Here is a 16,849-nt window from a genome sequence, read left to right as displayed (position 1 = left end):
AAATTACAGCATTTTAACCATAAACTGTTAACACGGGACTGTCGGAACTGCCAACATGAAGCGGCATTCGTGCACTTTGCATTGTTCTCAAATTAAATTAAACGGAGTCCTTATTTGAGAAAGCGAGTGAACCTGAGAGAAAGAAGGGGCAAAGAAGCGAGGGAGAGAGACAGAGGTGAAATACTCCCAGTGCTGTCTTATGCCATATCCTGATGACTCTCATCCAAGATTAGCCGGAGAGGGCCTAACGGAGAGCTCTCGTATTATTAGCGGAGTCCGCCTCCAGAGCAGAAGCCCGGAGACCAAGAGTCGAACGGAGTCGGGATGAGGGTGCGAACGAGCACAGCTAATTAGAACTGACAGACCTGCTGCCTACCTAGACAGACGGGGACGAGTGGAGGGAGGAGAGAGAGAGGAGTGAAACGAGGATGAAGAGCAGAGATGAGCTTCCTCCGCTCAACCCGCACCACTCAATCACAGTTCGATAATAAGACAGAAAACAAAAAAAAAAAAAACCAATCTCCTTAAATCCAGGTCTAAGGGTTCTGGGTGAGCTGCTTTGAAATGATAGATGAGGGAAAAACTTTTAGGACATTTCTTCTAAGACTCTGTTTAACCACCCAGATTCGAATGTTCAAATGAATATTATTTAAAGAAGGAAGCCCTCTGGGGTTCGGTAGTGCGTTGTCTATTCAGCCACACTAATCATCAGCTAGATAATGAAGATCTGGCAGGAGAGTGTACAACCCAACGAAACATCCACTTAACTGGAGTGGTGGTCTTCCAAGAAATCCCAGTGGTTCTGATAAATGAACAGTGACAAATATAGTACATAGTAATATAGCAGGCGCAAGCGATACATCACCACGAACGTCGGGTAGAAGAACCTTCAGGACACTGAGCGTTAGTTAACTGCACATGCGTTCCCCATCTCCCGAGAAGCAAGTAACTAGCAGCAGGGAGGATTTCAGGCAACATGCAGGCTGGGAGTTCAGAAACCGAGAGCAGGGAGCATGTTTTTAACCTTGAGCCAGCCACCTGATTTGAATTAATTCGGTAATTACCCAGCTGTGTGAAAGGATAAACTGGTGTGAAGGCCAGGTGCAGTGGAATGGATATGAGAACATGTTAAGCTCACTTCTGTATAAAATAAAATAAAAAAAAAAGACTTGTGTTCACACTGGCCCCTCTTTTTCCCCTGGGGCGAGAGGATACAGTAGGACAAGTTAAGACCAGTAAACACCATTACGTTAAGGCAGTAATAGCTGTAGAAAGAGGGAAAGTGGACAGGAATAAGTTATTGTACTGCCAAACCATCATGTAAGAAACCTTAAAACAAAATTGAGCTTTAAGTTATTTACCTAAGAAAGGACACAAACATGGATTTGTTGATCACAAAAAAAAACTAAATAGAGAGATATGAAAAAAATTAAACTAAAAATGTGAATTCTTTGTGATTGTGTTGTACATGGTCCACATTCAGGCAAGTAAACAACTTAAATTAATTGCACACTTTTTGGGGAATAATTAACTTTACAGTCCAGACATCATTAAGAACTCACTGAAATCAATACGACCAGCATTTTAATTGGTGGTCCAATAAGTGCAAGGCCACTAATACACAATACGATGCCTTTTATTGGGGTAGTTTTAATAGTCTCACTACATAATTCTTTTTTAATAAGAGAACAGCAAAGACAAAGAATAAACGATTTAGGAAAAGGCGATGGAGGCATAATTGAATAACCCAGACTACACTCTATAGCCCTGATCACATAAATCACAGTCTGTACTTGAACGCTCATCATAAGCACTGGGCGTGCATGGGTGTGCCTGTGCCAGTTCTCGCGACCCTGTGTGCTATCTGCTCTAGGAGACCTCCAGAAGATCTGAGAACCTCGCATCTGACCCTCACCTGAAGATCCAGACCATGTCCGCCTTTGGCTTGCTCATTAGGGATTTGGACCCATAGTATTGTTAACCTTGTAAATCCTGTAAAGCGCTTTGTGACAACATATGTTGTGAAAAGCGCTATACAAATATATTTGATTTGATTTGATGTTCTTCTATCAGCTCCTCTGCCACTCTGTACCTAATGTGCCATGTAAAAACATCCCATTCACGCTCATCCTGCATGTGATCTTTCTCACCTACAGAACATGGCAATAGCATCCCAGCCAAGATCGAGCGACGTTCCGACACCTAGCCTCGGCCTGCCTTGTCCAGCGAACCACAACCTTCAGAACAAACAGTGACCTCTGGGTAATGGCATCACACTGGTGACCTAAGAGGAAGTTAGCCCCCACAGCCCTGGCCTGAAAGCACCCCCTCTATCAAAGTACACCTGGCCCAAGAACGTGGCAGGTACTTGGCATAGAGAGACAGTTGCTGGAACAAAACATCTGTCCCCCTAGTCAAGGCTGCTGGCATTCCTCTCCACATACAACCGACATGCTATACTAAAGACAGTTCTATGTGCTTTAGGACCTGGGGGAGAATGGGGGTGGGGTTGAAGCAATAATTCATCCTTCTTCACACCTTTTACTGTGCATTTGCATCCCCTCACGCTCTGGACCAACAGCGTGCTTAAAATGTAAAATCAATCTCAAGTACAATAGAGTTGAGCGATACAATTAAAAGGTTTTGCAGAAATTCTGTAGAGATCCCTTGCACAGAATTCTGCACCACAAATGACTGAAGTTGAATTTTAAAAGAACAGGAGGGTGGATTTCAATTAGCCACACCATTGTCTGTGCCGTCGGTATTTACATAGCTGATCGGTGGAAGCGGCCAACGTATGATTGTTGGTTCATCGTCGAGGAGTCAAAACAGACAGCCGTGAGTACGAGAGAAGTAGATAAGAACTGGCCTGGAGTGCTTCTTCTCCCCACAGCCTAAGCCCCCCTGCACACCACTCAGGCGTTCTGAGGCCACTTCTCATGGAGATTAAGCAGCTCTCAGAGCAGAGTCACGGAGGGAGAGAGGGAGGGAGAGAGGGAGGGAGAGGAAACAAAGAAGGGTGAGGAAATGTTATCCAACACTCTGTCCTTCTTATGTACGCGTGTGCTTGCAAAGACACATAAAGGAAGACGGAAAGAGAGTTTGAAAGACAGACACGCTCCATGTGTGTCTGTGAATTAAGAGTGCGTGAGGTGCCATGGGCTGACTCTGCAACACTGCACCTAGCACATCAACGGACCCCGGGGCTTCAAGGTCAGCCCCCTGATTCACTGTTACTGGCTTATGAAATGGCTTGTTCCAGTGAGCTGGTGCTATAGTGTGTGTGTGTGTGTGTGTGTGTGTCAACTCCATGCGTCACCTCTCCAGCAGAACAGGACCAGCAGAACCTGTGCTGCACTCTAATAGCAGTGAGGCCAGGTGAACCCTCTCATCACAATGCAAGAACATGCCCTCCTGTCAGGGCCGGACGCTGCCCCACTCACACACAATGGTGAAGTATCACAATGTCACGTTTCTGAAAAATCTGTATGTTTATATATATATAAAAAAAAAAACAGGGCAGTGTACTAATATGTAGTTGTTATGACACACTTTTAATGTGACAGTATGACACCTCTGCGTGTGTTTACCTATACTCCTGCGTGTGTTTACCTATAGTACATGATTCTGAGCTGAAATTGCTCAGAAAATTGCAACATGATGCAGTTAACAATATCTCCATCCAACATCTACCTTGTTCTCTCTCTCACGCACACACAGTACACATACGCTGTACACTCACTCTCAGAGGTCCATGGGGAAAGGAAGGGGTCAAAAGGAAACGTGTAAGAGGGAACTCTGATTTAGCCAGCCACCAGCAGGTGACCATGTCTCATCGCCTCACCTCTCCTGTACTGACGATTTAAAAAAAAAAAACCACCTGCGACATATTTGTCAAGACGCCCTTCCGGTGTGGTAATCATGTTCACGTTATCCGCGTAAGCACACTTTCTAATTGCCTTCAGAATAGGACAACACTTCTTGTTTATTTCAGACTTACCGTTGCAGGTTCTGTGTGTGGGTGGGTGCCTCGAATCAGCAAGGCATCGGCAAATAAATCAGTGTGTAAATAAATAATAAATAAATAAAAGCCAAATGAGTAATTGGAAATTAGGGGTGTCAGGTTGATCCAGCAGGGCATGGCGGGCGTTAACTAGGGCTGTCTGAAAGTGCAGGCCAAGGCCAAAAGACGATTTAAAGAGTAATTGATTTTGTTTCCAACAAGTCACAGACACAATGAGCTAATAATGCAGGATGATGAAGCGGACTCCGCACACACACCCCTCCCGAGCAGCAGCTCCGCGGGACGCCGCTCCGCACAGCACAGGGCCTCTCCCGAGACGCACCAGGGAGGACTCCCGTAACCAGAGGGACCGTATGCGGATGGTATAAACCAACAGACGCAGTCTGGCCCCATTCAGACGTGAAGGGAGCCTTTCAGGATGAGGAAGCGCGACGGCTAAGTTGTTCGCTAAAGGTAAACGTGTTACCGAGGGAACGACGAGCATAAATATCCTTCCGATGATATTCTTCCCCAATATTGTAGACTTTAAACGTACTCCTACTTTGGAAAGGTTTGCTGAGGCCTTTCGGATAAACGTCAGGAGCTGAGGCTGCGCTGTGGCGGAGGGGTTTACCTTCATGCACGGTCACGCCGCAGTTGTCACACTGGATGATCTCGTCGGTGTCCTCGCTGTTGTCCCCCAGACACACGCAGCAGATGAGGATGTGCTCCATCCGCTGTGAGCTCCACGGCTGGGCCCGCTCCAGCAGAGTGTCCTGCACACGGCAAAGACAGCTCAGAGCATACCTGTGCCATGCTGACCTGAGATCAGCCTCCCAGACTCAAAATGCTGGTGTTAAACAGCACTACTGACACAGTAGGCTGATCTCAGATTAGGTTAAAAAAAAGGGCCTTTTTCCAGCAAAATGCAGCAAAGCCAGCAATCTCTCACCCTAATTTCACCTCAGCGATTGACGGATTAGTCAATCCGCTATACTGACTCCCAAGTTTTCAGATAAGTCGATTATCAGGTGAGACCTAATAGTCTTGTGAAAAGTCCAATCTGACGGTGTAGGCTAAAAGCCACTGCTTGTATTATCTGACTGTATTATCCTCTCAGAACTCCCGAGTGCATTCACTTTGACATACTGCAAATTATATCTGTGACCTTGAAAACCTGAGGCCAGCTCTGCATTCTGAACAAGGACAACGGGCAGGTCTATATCTTCATCTGCTTTTGCTTGTGTGACATCATACTGCATACAAACACTGCGTCTGACTGAAATCGCTCATGGAGGTAATTCTCCCTGCAGTACACAGGTCCTCCAGTAGGAGGGGCACTCTCATCTCACCTCGTTTCCTTTCCCGTGCGAAGTGCTGTGGCTGTCGTTGGTCTCGTCCTCGTCGTACGTTCCTCCGCCCTTGCCGGCTTTCTTCTTCGCTTTCTTCGTCGCCTCCTCGCTGTCGCTGCTGCTCCCGTCCTCGCCCTCCTCGTCCTCCTCGTCTTCGTCCTCGATCTCGTCTTCCTCGCTGCCCTCGCCCTCCTCTTCCTCGCTGCCGGCCTTTTCCTTCCCTCCAGCCTTGCTCTTCCTCTTCCCCGCCGAGGGCCGCCAGTCGTTGTCATCCTCGCTGTCGTAGTCGTCCATCTCGTTCAGGTCCTCCATGGTGGTGAAGTCCAGCATGGGACGGTTCCGACGCAAGTTCCACTTCTTGGGACTCTCCTCGGACACGCCTCCTCCTCCGCTGTCACCGGGCTCCGCCTCCGAGGCCTTCTCTCCTTTCCTGCGGCTCTTGGAGGCCCCCCCGGGCTCCTTACCGCTGCCCTCATCGGAGAGCCGCTCCTTGGTCTTCTCCCCGTCTTGCTCGTCATCTTCATCGCGCTCGTCTTCGTGCAGCTCTTTGGTCTCATCCTGGTCGATGGCTTCCTCGTCCGCCGACTCACTGTCTGTGCCCGCAATGCTGTCTTTGGAGCCCTCTCCATCACTGCCGATCCCTGTGCCCTCAGAGCCTGGGTGACATGGACACAGAGAGACACAACTGTGATGCTTAAGATTAGATTTCAGATGAATACTGTGTGTTGATTAGGCTAATTAGTAAATTATCCACCATTTGCAGTCTGCTGAACGCTGTGTTGATATGAATAAGAAGGCCTTTTACAATGTGGCTCTGCCTCCACACAGGACGTGTTTTAAAGCAATTTATTCTGAAATAAATCTGTCCGGTTATGATCACCATCAAAATCTCTACTACCTGGTTAATCACTGATAAAGATTTTTTAGATGTTAGTTAGATGTTTTTTAGATTAGTTAGATGTTACTTTAACCCATTAGAGCAAGGCCATGGTCTTCCAGAAATCAGTGTGCTAGAATCACATTATCAGGTGACTCCTATGCTTACAGAGTCCTCATGGGGTATCTTAGTGTACAGATGTCATGCATAATAGTGAAATGGATCAACAGTCAGTAATTAGCTCACAGTTATGCTGGGGAAAGCCTGGGACATAAAGACAAACACTGATAGAAACATCACCTTTACGTTACCAAGAGTCTCCCATACTAGCAATTAATAAATAAACAAATCAATTAATAAACACACCACGATGATGCGAACTATCCAGAAAACTGCCCACCCCAAATGTGATTGCTAGTATGCTCCTTTGTTCCAAATTGGAAGTAACAAGTTAAACAGCAAAGAGACCCAATGCCATGTGCACAGGAACTGCATGTTTAATCACTACAATGATGCATTTTCATAATTGTAAAGACCACGTAACTTGTGGGATTACAGTCCCTGTTTTGTGTGTTAAAACTTCAATAAAGTGGGCCAGTTGTAATATACTGATCTTTATAGCTATTATCTTCTACAAATAAAATAGCATTTTGATTTTCAATTCTGTTTTTCCTCACTTGCCACTGTTAGTAATATCTTAATTTTGCTTCCCATAAAACTTATACCAAAGCCTTGTAGCCACATCTATCTGTACTTTCACACATTCAACAAATGGCTTTTCTGTTTGGGGATTACAGTTATAATTGTTTTTATACAAGTATTTTGTTATTCTTTTTTTGTTTGTTTGGGGGGTTTCAAACAGTTTAGTGTTTTCTCACTGACAGAACACTAATCATCATGGGTTTTGGTTTTGTTATTGGGTTAGGATAATTTTTTCTGGTCTGACTTTTTTCAAAAATGTGACTGAACAAGATCCTTGGTCTTTAAAACTGGACCTAAACCGGACCTGCTCCATTAGTTACCTGAGGCGTCGGCATCCCCCACTTCAAAATCACTGTCGTCCGAACTGTCATAGTCCAGAGCGTCCAGCAGCGAGGCGGCCAGGGGCTTCACCTGTCTGCGTTTGGAGGCTCGGTCCACTGAAACACAAGAACCGCAATCAGTGCGGGACAATACCGCCATCACAACACTGTTATCACCACACATCCAGCATTATCATCTACATCCTTTCAGGCACAATCACAACACATTTCTGGTTAAAAAAAATAGATATACTACAGTTCAATAGTTAAACAATACAGTTTTATTCGAGTCTGCCTGTTGATTTCACATAAATTCTTACATACGGAACACAAAGCTGTGAGCTAGGCGGCTAAGCTACTTGGCTAATCTAACTAACTAGCAAAACAGATACAGACAGCTGTGAGCAGAACACGCACTGAAACCCCAATTAATTTTAGAACTACAAACCAAAAACAGCTTATTTAACTTGGTTTAACCTTATTTAAATTTCAAATGTACCTGTGGAGCATAGCTGGCGTTAGTTAATTGCCTAGCTACCCAATTAGCATGCCTAGCGTTAGATAGCTTAGCTTAGCTAGCTTCCTGGCTAAACCGCCAGCTAACCCTAGTTAGCTACATTGCTAGCTGTATTGCTAGGTAGGCGGAGACTGGCTAAATGGCGCGTGCTATAGAAGCGCGAGCGCGTTCTTCGTGACTACTAGCTAGACGTTAGCCCGGTGTGGTGAGGTAAAAGGGTAATGCTAAGCTAGGAAGCTAGTTAACATGCTAGCTAACTTAGCAGCTCCGTGCAAGCGCGTTTAGCTAGTAACAAGTCACTCAAAGCTAGCAATAGTATCATTCAAACCTACAGAAAGGTACAAGGTGACGTCTATCTACTGGGCTATTTTAGGTTTTACCTACGTGGTTCTCAATTAGACACATATACCCCCGAAACAACTCAAAAACACAATGAAGTGCATCACCTACTTTATATATTTCGTTCTTTGATAGTTAGCTAGCTTGAACAATGGTACAATGGGCAGTTGTTCAAATCCTGCGTACAACGTCACTACGGTTTGTGCTTACGTTCACCGCAGGGGTGGGGCTTGGGAACCATAGCAACCTCATCAGCATCAGTTTGGGCATCGAGGCAGTATGGACCTCTTCTCCTCTCTGCGAGCTTTCTCTTCCGCACTTCTCGATACCAGTTAAGTGCAACATTGTCATATTGCATGTAAAGTTGTTATCGTTTTTTGTGACAATTTAACTGCCGCATGGTGCAGTTAAAAAATATATGAAAGGAAACGTTAAACGTGCCTGCACGTTTATAAGGCTGCAGATGTCCAATTGTAATTCTGACTAGATAGCTTGATACTTTGTGGTAGCAAGTAGGCTGGATGCTACCAAATTAAACTATAGCTTACTTTAGACAACCCAGTTTTTATTTTTGGGCAGAATCTTACCTTTATTATTATGTATGTTCTCACTTTCAGTCTTTGCGTCCAGATAATAACACTTTCCCGTGTGCCCAACTCACAGTAGATCCAGACCCACCATGTCTATGTGGCCTTAGCATTTAATTTTCTCCACGTCATCCCGTTCTCTCCCTTAGATCTTGTGAAATATGATTGAACCCTAAATGCATTCTAATAGTTAATCCAACCAAACAGGCACCATTAAATGACACTAATATTAAAAAAGAAAGAAAGAGCAGTCTCTTATACCTTTAAGCCAATGTGTTATTTAATTTAAAGTCACCATAATCCCCAGATTGAATGCTCTTATTTCCATAATGTGCCATTGTAATAAGATCGGTTTAAAGATATACTGTAAAACATACATATATAATCAGATGCATATATTGTCATTCAAAGTCAGTGATACTGAGATCAAAATAAAGGGGCTGTAAAAGGGTGAATGCAGGAGTCGTGTAGCAGGAGCACAATAACAAGAACATCCCCATGATTGGGGGAAATTACTGTTTTGGCTTGTTTTCAGAGCAAGGTTTGTTTCCATTGTCCTCCGTTGACTTTGCCAGTTTAGCAAAACAGGAGACGATTAAAATAAATGAGCCTAGATTGATCCTGATCCCCGGCAGGGGAAGACTGATGGGGATGCAGGCGGGAGGGATGATTACGACTGTCCTTGCTCGATGACAAATGGCACTGCATTGTGCTCGAAAGCAACCGTTTTTTTTTTATATCTCCCAGCATCAAAACACTTTTTTGGGATATCACGGTAGCCATCAACGTCACCGTCATTGTCACCGCCCTTTTTGCTGCCGGGGTTTCCTGTTGTACACGATGCTGATGCTGCTCAAATATGAAACGATTTGCCGCTTCCTTGTCCTAATCGAAGTCCACATGTTGAAATGTTTTACTCTTTTTATTTTGCCTTTTAAACTGTACATTTTGCAAACTGATTTTCATTCACCGCAGGTGTGATGCGGACTGAGATGTCTTTTTATCTGCCTCCTCACCTGTTCCTACCTCTTCACTCTTGATGATTTGCTTCACTAACACAATTAATAGATCTTTCTCGTGGCTCTTTTGTCCCACTGAGAGGACTAAGTCACGTTTTTATTGGTGGGGCTGCCCTGCCCTGCTGTCAGCCAGGCCACACATCTTGCTCTATTGCAGGTCCTGACACACCTGACCCAGATGGTCCACATTCAAGACTGGCAATTGTTGCTTTGTACACACAAGACATGTGCAAAACATCTTTTCCTAAAGGCGGAGGTGCTTGTGTTTGCACGTGCGTGCCTTGATTTAAAGCGCGACCAATAGCCAGGGTGCTTCGGGCCTTGCTCCTGCAGTAACGCACAGAGATCTTGAAAAACTGTCCTCCCACCAATATCTGTCAGCTCGATGAGCCAGAAGACAGAACCAATTACATTAAGAACAAGAGGAACACACGGTTTAGGAAATAAAAACATTACTATAAGGACGCACTGTAGCAAGGCAGCTTTAAAAAGCTCATTTGAGGAGGAATAATTGCGCAGGGTGTTATTTATGAATCCTGGAGTGGCATGTAATGGAATGCTTGCATTGATCTACTGCCCTCCACCCACCCACCTACACCACCACTTTAATATTTTGCATTTAAATTGAAATATTTATCCATTTATATGGCGTAAATCATACAACACCATGTTGGGCACCGTTTATCTTGGTCGAGCCTCCCACTGCTTTCCTCCGAGCTTTTTTGCTAAACTGCAAGGTTGAAATTGAGTGAATTTGATAACAAACACACCATCTCTATGTGTGAAGATGTTATCTTCATGCCATCCCTGAGCAGGGCCACACAAAATTAATTGCCATTTTAGATATGATTATTTTCATCTCAGGACAGTATAACTCTGAACCATTCAGGCCCTCAGTGGTGTCTTTGCAAACAGTTAAACATTCATGGATGGAATTTGGGCATGGACAGTTTGGGAGCTGGAGAACTGATAGAAGCCTGTGCAGACAATGAGTAATGACACCCAGTATAGGATAGTATAGATTGCTAGTTCCTATACTGCTGCATCTACAAAAGTGCCAAAATGAATCATGGAAGTCCCTGAAAAAAATCCACATCATTTTTATAGCATGCTTATGGATTGATATTTTCTTCTTGAAGATACAGATACACGCAAACCTCTAAAAGTTTATAAATGTTTGCATTTTGTTTAAATATAAAGACTGAATTCTGAATACTGGATGATAACTAGGACTAGGAGTCTTTGCTGGTCTTCTCGAGGTTAATAGCGTGGGTCTCTGTGGTCATGTTGTGATACTCCCTGCGCCGTGGAGATGAAAGCAAGACCTCGGCTCCATAGAACATGTCAGAGTCCAAGGCCTCCAGCAAGTTCTCCTCCACACACACACCCCCCCCCCTCCCATGTGAGGAGATAGTCAGGTTTAATCACTCACCTCTCCTGCCTATTTCAAACAGTCATTCTTAGAATTAGACACACTATGTTGCCACTTTGAAGTCCAATTTACGTTTCATTTTTGTATGTCTCCTCATTGACCGTTTACTTAAAAAAAAAAGCAATATGCAAAAAAAAAAGGAGGTTTTCCCATAGACATTCTGATGGAGTTTGAGGATATGTATTTGAAGTGGCTGAAACATGTGGTTCTCCTGACCCGTGGTTGACATAGACAGCATGCTGAAATTCACAAGCTGAAGCTGGAACAGCCGCGGCATTATCACTGCCTCACACTGCAGCGGTGTATCCGTGTTCCCTCCGCCAAAAACCCGGGATGCGAAGCCATGAGGAAAAGCGTTCCACCTGGCTCGGGGTCCCACTGGCCTTCCCCCCAGCTAGGCCTTTCAACCCCGCTACTTTGTATGCTTTGATGTTTCAATCGTGTTCAACCGACGTAGCCAGTCGGTGGGAAGAGAAAAAAAAAGAGAGAAAAAAAAACGCGGATAGCATATGTCTGACAACTTCCAATTTCTTTTTAAAAAACACGGGGCTATTTATAAAAGTTCTGACTGCTCTCCTTGGTGTAGGAGACAGAGCTTCCATTTCCCTGATGGATCGGCTGTCATATTTCGACAGCGCAGTGCTTCTTTTAGTTTATAGACGTCTCCGTGCTCCTGACTCCGGCGTGCGCGTCGTCGTTTTTCTCTCTTATCGTCCGGCTGCTGCTCCCTGCTCCCAGACATAAACCCAAACAGTCAGCCAGAGAGGAATAACACTGCGTTGCGACTCTCCTAACTTCTCCCATTTAGCTGGGCTCGGTGCGGTTACGATGCGCGCACGCGTTCGCACGGGTGTGTGTGATGCAAAGTGCTCGTGACTGTCTGGCCCACACAAGAATTAGAATGTCCTTTAGGTTGGACTAAGCCATGTGTTGATTCTACATGCCCGTCATCTGTTGGTATGTGTTAAATTTTTATCTGTGTGTGCGTAGTAGGTTTTTGAAGGAGTTTGTATGTGTGCGTATGTGTGCGTGTATGTGTGTGTGTGTGTGTGTGTGTGTGTATGTGTGTGTGTGTGTGTGTGTGTGTGTGTGTGTATGTGTATGTGTGTGTGTGTGTGTGTGTGTGTGTGTGTGTGTGTGTGTGTGTGTGTGTGTGTGTGTGTGTGTAAAACGGTGTGAGACCTAGTGGACATTGTCTTCCTGGTAAATCTGGTCCCTCCAGCAGTCCTGAATGTGAGTGCGGGCTTATCAGCACCACCCAGAGTCTCCCTCACTCCCAGCCACCTCCATCGCCGGAGAGCAAAATAAATTGCACCCATGCAGTTAATAAGAATAAGAAATACAGGGAGTGTGTGTGTGTGTGTGTGTGTGTGAGGGAATAAAAGCGAGAGTGAGAGGGAATAAAACTCCACACTGAAACATCTAAGAAAAACTTTGTTGTTAACAAGCAACGTCTCGAGTCCAAGAGACAAAACACCTCCCCGTGGCTTCCTGTTTTCTCGTCGTGGTGAAGAACGTGACGGAGGTCCTTTCCGCACACCTCTCCGCCACGGACCCCACCCCCATCCGCCACCTACCAAAGCAAACATTTATTTCTGTCACATTACGCTGGAAGTGTCATGGGCGCATATTGAATTCCCTGTGCCAGCGTGACTGTGTCTGTGGCAGGTAATTACATACTGAATGTTCCTTTAGTTCAATCGCTTCCTGGAGGGGGAAATCCATCTCTGGCGTGGCGAGACTGTGTCCAAGAATGTTGTGTTTTCTTCAGCCTCGGATGTAACAAATTACATCAATATCATCATAGCTGCAACCACATAGAGCAGCACAGTTATGGAAAATTAGAGGAACTGGGGGCCCCTTTCACAGGAAATGTGCACCACACTATTTTATTCAACTGTACTTTATTCACTCTTCATTGTTGGTGACGTATATAACGTGCAGTAATGAGTAAAATATAGTGCATTTGAATGAAATCATTCATATACATTTATGTATGTGAAATCATCAACATGTAAACCAAGCCTTGTCTAATTAGTATTGTGTCTGTGGGTATTGTTATAGCAGAGCTCCGCCTCTCACACTCTCACTGCTCCTTAAATCTTAAACAATTCAGTTTCTGTCCCTACCAGCCAGTAAAGACTAAGCATTCATTCTGAAGTCAAACGAGTGTTTGTGCGTGTGCCTGTGAAAGGCGCCGTTATTGTTCTTAGCGGTTGGACACCCTGCCTGACTCTGTGGGATTAGGCCCCGCTAATGCTGCCGCTTGGCTGGATGTACATGTGACAGCCTAGCGGGCATAAGCTGAATCAGCCTCATACATGGGCTTGCAGGCTGTCTCTGCAGCGGGAGAGGCTAAACCCTCTGCTCTGTGCGTGTCTGTCTGTGTGGACCGTGCTACATGCTACTGAACAACCGTCCACGTCGATTCTTTCACTGTCGGTAGTCAGCACATGCAGTCTTCTTTAACAGGTACCTCCCCTACCTTCTGTGGTTCTTCACACAGGGCCTTCAGATGATCCTTCACCACCTGTGTCTCCCACTCTTCCTCACCATGCCTAAAACTATTCCATCCAGAACATTACCGAAGACCTTCCAGAGCAATTCCATTTTATACTGTCTCACCTGAACGCAATTTATAGGCCGTAGACATGTACCTCACCGAGAAACATTAGCCGACAATAATTCACGAAACGTGAGCGGCCGTGACTCCATCCCCGGTCGACTCGACTCAAGTTAAAGTGTGATGTAAAATGTTTATATTCATTTCCTCCTGATTATGTCAGGCTGATGGCAGTGATTACCCCCCCGTGTGTGTACCCGCACACTCTCTCTCACACACACACACACACACACACACACACACACACACACACACACACACACACACACACTGAGGCTTGCGCTTGTACCAAACATCATAAACAATTTACACATCATTAGTTTTGTTTTGATCATATTTGTTTGACTGAGTGTGCGGCTGTGCGGCAGACAGAGCCTTTATTTGCTACGTGGGGAGGAGCAGGCAGGAGACCGCAGGCTTCAGCGCCGTGCCGGGACCGCGTGTACAGAACCGCAGACACGCTCTTCCAGGGCACATTTAGGCCCTGTAGGTTTAGCAGGCGAGTTCTGTGTTAAACGGCCGTTCTTACTCGGACGCCTTGTAGCGACTAGAACGCGTAAGCAGAGGTGTACGAAGAGCTGCATGTCGTATGCCGTTTCTCACCGCCTGGCTTATTAAGAGAGCTCATTTACATAATGTAAGAATTTAGGGTTTAGAGGACTGCAGACATGCAAGATCAAAACAAATGAAATGACAGAAGGCACAGTGAGAGCTGCGGTATGCCAATTGCCTGCAGATGGCACTGTATATTCCAACATGGCCACCAATGCAGTTTACAATGAAAAACATGCCCGTTACAACAGCAGGTGTTGAATGTTTTTCAAACATTTAGCTCTCTCAGTGCAGTAAATGGATTTTGTAAAACAACTAAACTGTAATTTAAGAAATTGCATGAATTAGAAGGAATTAATAAATAAAAGAAAAAAAAATTCCCTAACATATGATTGTGTGTTACAACTCACACAGCAGCGCTTTAATGTAATGGGGCTGCTTTGTCTAAGGCTGCTTGCTGGCAGACTCATTTGTAGGTGGCCTCCAGAAATTAAGATACTGATGTTAAACCTTCTTGGCTCGTCCACACTGGCACTACCACTGGCATCTCCTGCAGAGCTGTGCCGCAATCCGATGGCTGGCAGCGGGCGGGAAGCTGCATATTGTGGAAGGACACAAGCGGGTTTTACTCTCATTGTGCTGCTGTGTTCGTGCGGCAACAGCAGGGCCAGCTGTGTGCAGACTGTGTGTGTTATAGCACAGTCGCCAGCACAGAGCTGCACTCCAGCTGTAGTCCGAGCTGGCAATTGCCACACACAAACACACACACACACACACACACACACACACACACACACACACACACACACACACACACACACACACGAACACATGCACACACATGCGTGCGGGCACACACACACTCAATTACATGTGCATGCATGCACACATACATACACACACACATATGAACACAGGCACACACACGCACACACACACACACACATGAACAAATTCACACACTACATACACATGGACACAGGCACACACACGCACAAACACATGCACAGACACACACATGAACACGTGCACACACAGATGAACACACACACACACACACACACACACACACAAGAAACACAAGCACATGCACATACACACGAACGCGTGCACACAAACACACACAGACACACGTGCTTGTTCGTGTGTGCAGACGCGAGCTAACCCACATACCTGCACATACAATAGTGTGGGAAACTGGTACGCCTCTCTGTATTTACAGGAGCATATGTATATGTGTCCAGCAGTTAGGAAGAGACTTAAGACTTCAAACAATAACATGTGGACTACAGCTCAGCTCAGGGTTTCTACAGAGCAGCCAGATAAAATCTAGCAGTAAACCAAAGCGACTGGCAAAAGGCTGGTTTTGAATATGAAGGTTAAAACATGTAAGATGTTAAGAATTAAAACATGTTCAAATATACCATAGCACACTATGTGCTCCAAGATGGCAGGATCTTTGTGTCTCACATCACTCTCATAGCTCTGTTAATGTGATGCGAGATTGAGAATGAAACCCAAACTAAAGCAGCTTTTACCAGTTTGTCCAGATCAGAGTTCAGTCTTCAGCAGCCTCGGGGGAGCAGCCTTAAATGCTGGCCAGCACCAACCGTCTGCGTGGAAATGAGCAAAGCAGGAGAGGAAATGACCTCAAGCGCTTAAGATGGCTGCCACCACCCCAGTACAGAGAGAAACATGCAGAGATGGGAAAAAAAGAAAAGACCTCCGAGGGCATTTGAGCACTTTCCCGCGATTTATCTCTGGTTCCCTCGCACATCGCTGCCCCCTCCTTCACCAACTCCCCTCTGAATGCCTGCAGGTGGAGAAGAGATTTTGACTAAGCGCTTGTATTTGAATAATTCCTTCTTCTTAAAAAAGAAAAAAAGTTGCAGGAATATTAAACTAAAATCAGTGAAGATCAGAGAAAAGGGATTATGGCTGAGTTGTAATCACGGCGACTTCCTCTGCCTGCTGCTGCCTCGTTGGTGTGTGGCAATCGCGTCTCACGTGCCAGACTCACGTACTGCCCGGGTCACGTGACCTTTAGTCTGAGAATCCGTGTGTTTTTACCTCACGGGAATCTAAGCAATGTCTTCCATCCGGAAGTACATTAACAAAACGGAGATGTCTTCATATGAGGACAGCTTCATGTGAGGACAATGTGGGTAATGCATTAAGATTCCATCATCTCCATAGATAGAGAGTCTTACATAGCTAAAAAAAGCACAGAGCATTTCTTAGATCTGAAAAATGTATGAAAAATGGAATCTAAAAAGTTACACGAATAACATTCTTTTTCATTTAAGATTACTTTCATCAATCTAGAGCTCTATAAGTGAAATATAATGACATATCAGAGCTATAACTGAGTGACAATTTAATTAAATCTACTTTGAAAAATACGACAGTGGACGATTCAAGCTGCCAATCGTGATGTGACTACATCACAACCCCCTCCTGTGGTTCTCCTTCCTCAGGATCTTTTACTTCTCCCCCAGACGCCTGCTGATCAGAGCAGAATCCAGG

The 16,849-nt window shown here is 45.2% G+C and overlaps 1 protein-coding gene across 4 annotated transcripts in view; it reads right to left on the bottom strand.

Annotated features, from left to right (window-relative positions):
• phf14 (PHD finger protein 14) overlaps positions 1-8,379 on the bottom strand; it is a 57,250-nt gene extending 48,871 nt beyond the window's left edge. For 3 of the 4 annotated variants that reach the window (XM_077008521.1, XM_077008522.1, XM_077008524.1), the window contains exons 1-4: positions 8,321-8,379; positions 7,255-7,371; positions 5,356-6,011; positions 4,638-4,779 (exon numbers count right to left, since the gene is read on the bottom strand). In XM_077008521.1, coding sequence (XP_076864636.1) covers positions 4,638-4,779; positions 5,356-6,011; positions 7,255-7,371; positions 8,321-8,351 — 946 coding nt within the window. In that variant the 5' untranslated portion in view covers positions 8,352-8,379. Of the gene's footprint in view, positions 1-4,637; positions 4,780-5,355; positions 6,012-7,254; positions 7,372-8,221 lie in introns of all 4 variants that reach the window. The other variant, XM_077008523.1, reaches the window with a different exon arrangement.
• Positions 8,380-16,849: the final 8,470 nt, after the last annotated feature.

The sequence above is a fragment of the Brachyhypopomus gauderio genome, chromosome 6 (genome assembly GCF_052324685.1).
Source record: "Brachyhypopomus gauderio isolate BG-103 chromosome 6, BGAUD_0.2, whole genome shotgun sequence".
NCBI classification, from domain to species: Eukaryota; Metazoa; Chordata; class Actinopteri; order Gymnotiformes; family Hypopomidae; genus Brachyhypopomus; species Brachyhypopomus gauderio.
Note: the sequence above shows the minus strand (reverse complement) of the source record. Positions and strands in the feature narration are given on the sequence as shown.